The sequence below is a fragment of the Vombatus ursinus genome, unplaced genomic scaffold (assembly GCF_900497805.2).
Source record: "Vombatus ursinus unplaced genomic scaffold, bare-nosed wombat genome assembly UNPS02014810.1, whole genome shotgun sequence".
NCBI classification, from domain to species: Eukaryota; Metazoa; Chordata; class Mammalia; order Diprotodontia; family Vombatidae; genus Vombatus; species Vombatus ursinus.
Window position 1 is genome coordinate 50,387,464 of NW_020954588.1, and position 9,157 is coordinate 50,396,620.

Consider the following 9,157-nt stretch of genomic DNA (forward strand, 5'->3'; position numbering starts at 1 on the left):
TTTCCTTTCCTTTCCTTTCCTTTCCTTTCCTTTCCTTTCCTTTCCTTCTTCCTCCTTTTTTCTTCCTTTCTTCCTCCTCTTTTTTCTTCCTCCCTCCCTCCTCCTTCCTTCCCTCCCTCTTTCCCTTCCTTCCTTCCTTCCTCCCTTCTTTCCTGTCTCTAGCATTACCCACCATTTGCCCCCACAAACTTCAATGACTCCCTCACTGGTTCAGTGTTGAATTTGTCCACATATTAACACAACCAAGGGGTTGTGTAATAGCTCAGTGGATTCTCTGCCCCATGTCATGCTGATTTTCTTCACTGGTCCATCAGGCCATCAGGTCCATGTGGACACCAGCCAGCGAGTGATTAGAGTGTGGCTTAGTGGATAAGATTCTGGCCTTGGAGACAGGACTTCTGGGCTCAGATTCTTCTTCTCACACATACTGGCTGTGTGACCCTGGACAAGTCACTCGCCCTGTATGATCCTATGCTCCTATGTTGGCTCTCCTGGTGCTCAGCAGCCAGCTCTCCCTCCACGATGTCGTGTCCTTGTATTTTGTATTCCAGATGAATAGTCAGGAGAGCTGTTCTCAGGCTGATCTGGAAGAGAAGATGGTTCATAAGGTCACCATGGACACCGTGAGGATCATCACGGCCTCTGTCAGTGGGGTGATCAATGTGAGTGATCTCTCCAGGGCACCTCCAGATGGATAGGTCAAGGCATGAAGCCTTCTTAAGGTTCTAAGTCAGTGAGCCCTAGACTGTGTTACATGCAGTGGTGGATGAGAAGGAAGTAAAGGATGTAGCTCCTTAACCTTAGTCATGGCCTTGGCTGTGCCAGACCAATGGGATGCCCAGCCATTTGGACTGTGAGGCCAGAGTTTGGGCTCCATCTCCCACCTGGTGGCGGCTTACCCAGGTCTTAGGCATGAAGCCTAAGAGGACATAGCTTGTGGAAATCCGGTCTTGCCAGTCAGAGCAGAGGAAGAGAGAGCAAATATTGTAGCCGGAGACAAGATGCACAGAATAACCCAAAGCAATTCTAGGCTAGCCTAAGCAATAACGAGGAGGTATGGCCACCTTGTTATGCCATAGAGTCACAGACTCTCAGAGTCGTAAAAGGCCTCGGGTCACTGGGGAGCACTCCTGTATCTGAATAAGAATTGTCTACCACCTCCCTCAAGAGGGGCTCCCCAGCCTTGGCTTCCAGCCTTCCAAGGAGGGTGGATGCCAAACTTGGCACAGACCCAGACATATGGTATGGCTGGCCTTCCGGGAGCTCAGAGCGACTTGGGGCCACCTCTGCAGGCAGCTGTTCAACCTTTGAAAAGTTCTAAGACAATGTGGCCACTTACCTGAGAGAGTAGAGTAAAGTAAAGGTCACAGGAAGGTTCTTTGGGAATGACTGAGCAGGGAACGGATCTCTGCGTTTGTCTGCGATGTGTTGTATACTTGGAGTAGATGGACGGAATGGGGAAACCATTCTATGCCAAATCAAATCAGCAAACATTTATGATGCCTTTCTATGTGCCAGACAATGTGATAAGTGACTGGTACACTGTGCTGGGGGTACAAATACAAGAAAAGGAAGCCATCCAGAGAAAGTCTGGGAACCCAGGAGGGCCGCTTGGAGCCCTGACTGGCCTGGGCCTCCTCCTTAAAATGGAGGGTCTGGGAGGAGCCAGCCAATGGGGGGCAGAGGGTACTTCCACTATGAGAGGTCAGGGGGGGTGGACTTCCAGGGGAAGGGGCTTCTGTGTCCTCCTGGCAGGCACAGTCAAGAAGCAGATCCAGGAGTGAGCCTGTAGAGGAAGGGGCGTGAGGGCTTGAATGTAGGGCGAGCAGAGGATGCTGAAGACACGGACCTGCTTCCAGCAGATGGTTGGGCTTAGTCATGACAGCTGTGGCTTCTGGGAACCATGGAAGAGATGGAGGAGACCGCAGAAGGCCCCTGGTCGAACCAGGGCCTGTAAAAGCATTCCCAATGCCAGTTCTGCCCCTGGGCCCAAACCTTCTCTCAAAGAACAGCCTTTCAAGTCCCCAAAGGCAGACTGCTGTCACGTGGTCCTCCATCCCCCAGTCTGAGCCGGATGGGGTGCAAGCCAGCCAAGGCAAAGCTGAAATGGAGCGGCGTGTGTTCTCACACCTCTCCGTCCATGCCTTCTTCCCTGTCCAACGTCTCTTGCTAGCTTAAAACTAATATGTAAACTAATAATGGATTCCCTCTAAGCCTAATTGAGATGACCTTAAGGGTCCATCTCTCCTTGGACTCACTTCCTCTAATATGCAAGGGTGGGTGGGTGTGTTTTTGTTGTCATTGTTTAGTCAATTAGAAGAAGAAGACAAGAAGCCTTGTCTTCTTCAGGCTGAGCACCCCCAGATCCTTCAGCCCTTGTCTGAATGGCATACGCTAGAAGTCCCTCACCAATCTGAATTGACACCCTCCAACTTGTCAATAACTTTTCCTTAAAAATGGCCCCCAGAACCAGACATAGTCCTCCAAATGCAGTCTGACCAGGGCAGCGCACAGTCCTCGACACCATTCCTCTCTGTGCAGCCCAAGATTATGGTAGCTTTGTTCATGGTCACATCGTGTTGTTTTTGGTCCACTACAACCCCCATATTTCTTTCAAACCAACTGCTGCCTGCTTGTGCCTTCCCCATTGTACACTTATGAGGTTGGTTTTTTTTGAACCCAAGTGCAAAACTACATTAATCTTCATGAAATATTTTAAACTTAGCCCAGTATTTCAGCCTGTCAAGATTTTTTTGCATCCTGATGGTCATCTTATGTTAGCTATCTCTCCTAACTTGTAGTCATCTGCAAATTTGATAAGGGTACCATCTATGCCTTTCTTCAAGTCATTGGTAGAAATGTGAAATAGTACTGGGCCAGGCCCAGAGCCTGGGCCCTCCACCAGACACCTCCCAAGTTGACATCAAACCATCACACATTCTCTTTCTACCAGTTTCTTTCTTTTATTTTAATTTTCTTTTTTGTTTCCATTCCAAATTCTCTCTCTCCTTCTGCTCTCTTCCCCAACCATTGTGAAGGCAAGAAATACAGTACCCATTATACATATAACATCACACAAAACCTTGTTCCACATTCACCGTGTTTCAAATAGTTTCAAATACCTCCTACTTAGCCCACAGCTCTCCTTTACCACAGAATATCGTGAGATACTTTGTCCAGTCTTTACTAACTTCAAGGTAAACTACATCTGAAGCATTGCCTTGACTTTTCAGCTCAGTAACACTGACAAAAAAAAAAGTAAGGTCAGTCGGGCACAGTCCATAGTTGATGCAGCCATGATGGCTCCTCATGATCACTGTTCTCCTTTCTAATTGATCAGTAGCCATCCCTTTAATAATGCCTTCTCCAGCTTTGCCAGGAATTGAAGTTAAGGTCACTGGACTAGACTTTGAGCTTTCACTCTCTTTCCTTTTGGGGAATCAGGATGACACCGGTCCTTCTCCAGTCTTGGGGTGCCCCCTCCTGTTCTCCACTGGCTAAGCAAGACTGTCTGCCCGCGCTTTCAGCACCTAAGGATGCCGTCTGTCTGTTCCTCCAGGCCCATTGATCAGAATTCCTAAGGGGATATGAGTGTCCTCTTTTTATCTCCTGACTTATCTTGGGTATCAGCCTCTAGAACAAAAACATTTTTGTTCTGTTCTCAGTATTCTCCTTTGTGGCTTGTCATTCTGGGGTCATTTCCTTGTCACGGGTAGCCCATCCGGACAGGGCTCTAAGGCCAATGAACTGAGGCTAATCCTAGTCTCTCTTCCTTTCCCCCTCTTCTGCTGACTCTGTAGGAATTTTGGCTGAAACTCTTGGGTTACATCATGGAGACAGAATACACGGAGGCCCTCACCCCCATCTGCAACAGCCTGACCAACCTGGCCGAGCGTCAGCGCCAGCAAAAAGAATCCAACACGAATGTGGGCAGACGCGGACAAGGTCAGTGAGTCGTCCCCGGCTTCCTCGGGCTCCCCGGGCCAGGCGATGGTGAACGGGGCTTAAAAAGCACCTGCTTCCTCTTGTGGTATCGCACCCCCTCTGCCCCTGTCAAAGGGGGACATTGTTTGCCATCACTTACCGGATGTTTCAGGTATCTCATTATTTTTTTCTATTGTGAAACACGCGTTCTAGCAGGCTCCCTAAAGGCAGAGAGCCTTTGAAGATGACTCACCGCAGATCAGGGCCTAGGGAGGTGCGAGGGCATCGGGGCATGGATGACTCATCTCAGAGAAACAGGAAGTTGGGCCAGAAGAGGTCCACCTGCCCAGCCAGGATGTGGCTTTCTTTCAGTCCCAGCATGGAGGGGGCAGCCCGAGTGGACAGATGTTGGGATTCTAGGGGCTTTTGGAGCCTGGGAAGAGGGCTGTGGGAGCCCAGGGGGCCTGGGTCCACTCTGCTCTCAGTGTCTTTGCTCTTTGAAGAAGGGAAGGGTGACCTCTCCCAGAGGGCAGTGCAGGTTCCTGGTGGGCCTGAAACTCGGGTGGCCTCATCTTGGGCTGGACCCCAGACTCAGAGATGGGTCTGGGGCTCCTCAACGTGGGACCAAGGGCCCAGGAGCCTGATTTTATACAGCCTTGCCGAGTAGGAGAACCGGGCTGGTAGAATTGGGCCAGCTGGCTCCAGTAGGGGATTTGATGTTAGTCTGGCAAAAGGGGAGGCCTGAAGAACAGGACCTTGTCCCTATTCCTGCTGAATCTAACTGATGTGAAGTCCAGAAACGGTAACTTTTCTTTGTTGGTTGTTTCAACCCACAGCACTTAGTCACTTAACTAAATTGCTAGCCACTCTGCCTCAGTTTCTTCATCTGTGAAATGGGGATAATAGTAGTACCCACCTCACTGGATTGTTGTGAGCTCAGATGTGAAGTGCTTGGTAAACTTTGCTAGCTAACAGTAATAACGATTCTACAGAATGCTCCAAAGAAGCTTCGCTGACTGGGGAGGAGGGGCGGGAGGGCCTCATCTGTTGCTAAGGCCGCATCTGGCAGGGAGCTTCGGGAGGACCCTCAGGAGAAAGACAGGACCCCAAGGGCCTGTGCTTCCCCCCTTGCCTTGGTCACGTGTGTTCCCTGTGATTTGTATGTCACATTTGTGCCCACTCATATCCCCACGGACTTGCGAGTATTTGTGGAAGGTGTGGTGGGGGGCAGGACTTGCCACTCCTTGTAACTACTAGGTGGTTCAGTGGGGAAGGGTGTGCAGTGCTAGACCTTGAGTCAGGAAGATCTGAGTTCAAATTCTTCCTTAGACTCTTATCAGTTGTGTGACCCTGGCTGAGTCCCTTTACCCCCTGTAGTCTCATTTTCCTCATCTGCAAAATGGGGATAATAATGTCACCTACCTCACAGGGGTGTTGTGAGGACTAAATGAGGTAACATCTGTAAGGCGAACCTAAACCACTGGGGTAATTCTAGTAGTTATTATTGCTGTTGTGGTTGCCATGTAATTTGAACCAATCCCTTCTCTAAAAATCTAATTGGGTCTATGAGCTGATTGTTAAGAGAAGCACACAACTGGGGGCTCATGAGCAACAGTGTTAGAAAGAAGGAGAAGCCAGGGCTCCTCTGGGGACCTGCCCTGCCCACGCCAGTGGGGGCAGAGGGGGAGGTTCCCAAAGGCTTCGAGACCCAAAGGTGGAAATCTCTAGCAGTGTAACAGAGGGCCCACCGGACAGGAGGCTCTCCAGTCCTGGTGCTTTAGGTGCCGCTAACTAGACAGAACCTACGGACAAGCCAGCTCACCTGGGTGGACCATGGTGTCCCTGTCTCCCAAATGCAGGCGTGAGATTAGGAGACTTGGAGGCTCTGTGGCAGGGCTGATGGGGTTTAGAAATTTGTTTGTATTCATACTATTTTGTTTTGACACAACAGTCACTTCCCAATCACACCTCGCCCCAAAGCTGAGAACCTTCCCATAAAAACTGTAAAGAAAACCACATCTGTAATGTGATAATGACGCTCTGCCCTGTGTTACCAACAGAAAGGAAGGCTATACGGTCATAACTGGGTAAACTGGAACCACCATTTTCCACTGTAGTTGACCTCAGCTTTGTGGCGTGTTAACGCTGGTCTCACTTAGGGCCGTCGTCATAACGTTTGATACCCAACAATATACCACATAGAATATGCACAACAGACATTACCTTATGTAGAACACAGCATATTACACTATAACGTCCCACCTGGAGAATGGAGTGCTGGGCTTTGCCCTTCTATTGGGCTCGGCTTGCTTCCTGCCAGCCTTCCTGTGTTTGTCTGAACTCTTCGTATTTGGAGTTCCTTGAGCATAATCGCATTCCACCGAGTGCCTTTTCATTCATTCACTCCTCTCACACACTCATTTCATCCCTATACCATAGCTTGTTCAACCATTCCCCAGCTGTTGGGAGCTCCTACAAGTAGGGTTGCTGAGAATGTTTCGGTCTGTATGGGGCCTTTCTGTGGCTCACCTCCTCGGGATGTGCCCGCAGGAATGAGACCCTGGGTCAGGACAGTATTGAAGCTTCGTCCCTTTTTTTTCACACCATTCCCAACTGTTTTCCTGAACGGCTGGACTTCCTCATAGCTCTTCCAGCAGAGAATCAGTATGTCTATGTAAAAATAATAATAATGACTGACATTTCTATAGCACCTGCTACATGCTAAGCACTGAGCTAAGAGATTTGCAAATATTATCTTATTTGATCCTCACAGTAAACCTGAGAGGTAAGTGCTGTTATTATCCCCATTTTGCAGATGAGGTAGCTGAGGCAAACAGTGGTTAAGTGACTGCCCCAGGATCATATGGAGAGGAAGTGACTGAGGCAGATTTGAACTCAATTCTTTCTGACTCCAGGCCCAGTGCGCTATCCCCCTAAGCCGCCTCGCTGCCTCTATGTTCCTGAGTCCCTCCAACAGTGACTCACTGGGCATTATTTCCCCCTCCCTCCTTTTGTGATCCAACCAAACTGGCCCTCTCCCTGCACTTCACACCCCCCATCTCCCACCTCCAGGCCTTTGCATCTCATGCCTGGAATGCACGCCCTCCTTACCTCTGCCTGAGTCTCTCGCTTCCTTTGGGACACAGCTCAGGCATCCAATCTCCCCAGCTAACACCTTCCCTCCCAAATGTTCTTGTATTCAATTATTTTTTATACATTCTCTGTATCCTTATATCTGTGCTGGTCATCTCTCCCATTGGAATGCCAGCTCCTCTTGAGTAGGGGCTGTTTGCTTTGTTGCAGGTATGTTCTCAGTATCTGGCATGGTGCCTGGCTCATAGTGGCTGTTTGGAGACTGGTTGACTGATAGATTGTTGAATTCTTTCCTTGTCTTCCGCTGTGAAAGACTTTAATTTCCATTGTCCTTTAATTGTTTTAATGGTGTGATATCCTATTATATTTTGATGATTTACCCATTTGGAATTTATTGGGTCATGTGGTATAACAGGTTGGTCTAACCAGATTTGCCACCTAACTGCCTTTAGATTTTCACCAGGGTTGATGCTGATAGAGTCCCTGGGGGATGTTTATGGGCAAGATCTCTTCAGAGTCCCTTAAGCCACCTGTTCTGCCTGGTCCTGAGGCTGGCCCCAAATGGTCCATGCCTGGACTGATCGTGACTTGGCTTGCTCTTCTTTCTAGTGGAACTCCCTGCTCCTCAGAAGCTGCTGGCCCGGCTCCTGGTGAGTAGGCTGACCCTGCTGGTGACTGGGTGGGGTGAGCATTTGCTCATCCCTGCCGTGTCTTCAGTGCCCACAGGAGAGGGGTCCTGCCTGACTTTACTCCAGGTAGAGCTCCTTTGGGGGTGGCTGGGAGTGAGGAGAGCTCAGTGAGAATCCCAAGATACAGACCACCTGGCAAGGGAATGTCCTGAGCTTAGTGGCATTTCCAAATGTCCTTGGATCATTTGGATTGGACACGCTGACCATCTTTGTGTGCAGCGAGGGAGGAAGGTAGAGGAGGTTTGTTTTGGGGAGGCCAGATGTAGTTGCAGAGAAGATGCCCTGTGAGATGTGACATGCCTGATGTGAGAGCCTGTGTCCCTGGCTCAGAGTTGTGACTTCTGATTGGTCCCAAGGCCCTGCCCCTGCCCATCCTAGGCTCCTGTTTCATGCTGAGCCCCACCTCCCCCAAATGGCTTCATGTCTCCCGAGGGGAGCCTCAATCTGTCTCTGATCTGCTGACTGAAGGCTCAGCTGTCCTCGTCTGCCCTCCTCCCCACTGCAGGTGCTTCTCTCGGCCCCTTACAAGGGAGAGGGCCGCGGGGTGGCCATGCTGCAGCTGCTCAAGACCCTGCACCAGAGCATTGCCCCCTCCATGGCGGACCTATGGGAAATTGAGATTCCTGCTCTGATTCAGTACCTGGAAGGTAAGGCCCCTGGGGGTGGGTCTGTCCATTGGCTAGCAGCCTCAGAAGGCATCCTTCAAACAGGTCCTGCATACAGTTGGTGCTTAGTGAATACCTTTGTCTTATCTCCCCCCCAAATCAGTTAGCATTGATTAAGTGCCTCCTATGTGCCAGGCACACAGTAGGTGTCTTCACTGAGGCTTGTCATTTGTCTGTAATTCCCCCAGGGCCCTCCAATGCGTGACATTGGTGTGACATTTGTGTGATGTTGGTGTGATTTTGGTATGACATTGGTGCGACGTTGGTGTGACATTGGTGTGACGGTGTGACATTTGTGTGATGTTGGTGTGATTTTGGTGTGACGTTGGTGTGATTTTGGTGTGACATTGGTGTGACGTTGGTGTGACATTGGTGCGACGTTGGTGTGACATTGGTGTGACATTGGTGTGATTTTGGTGTGACATTGGTGCGATGTTGGTGTGACATTGGTGTAACATTGGTGTGATTTTGGTGTGACATTGGTGCGACATTGGTGTGACATTGGTGTGATGTTGGTGTGATTTTGGTGTGACATTGGTGCGACGTTGGTGTGACATTGGTGTGACGTTGGTGTGATTTTGGTGTGACGTTGGTGCGACGTTGGTGTGACATTGGTGCGACGTTGGTGTGACGTTGGTGCGACGTTGGTGTGACGTTGGTGTGACATTGGTGTGACATTTGTGTGATGTTGGTGTGATTTTGGTGTGACATTTGTGTGATGTTGGTGTGATTTTGGTGCGACATTGGTGCGACGTTGGTGTGACATTGGTGCGACATTGGTGTGAC

At 49.8% G+C, this 9,157-nt stretch overlaps 1 protein-coding gene across 1 annotated transcript in view; it reads left to right on the forward strand.

The window, feature by feature from the left end:
* The window catches only part of MROH2A (maestro heat like repeat family member 2A), a 53,899-nt gene that overhangs the window by 15,290 nt on the left and 29,452 nt on the right, over window positions 1-9,157 (forward strand). The window contains exons 12-15 of the mRNA XM_027875797.1: window positions 552-662; window positions 3,801-3,945; window positions 7,627-7,667; window positions 8,212-8,353. Of these exons, the coding sequence (XP_027731598.1) occupies window positions 552-662; window positions 3,801-3,945; window positions 7,627-7,667; window positions 8,212-8,353 (439 nt within the window). The remainder of the gene's footprint in view (window positions 1-551; window positions 663-3,800; window positions 3,946-7,626; window positions 7,668-8,211; window positions 8,354-9,157) is intronic.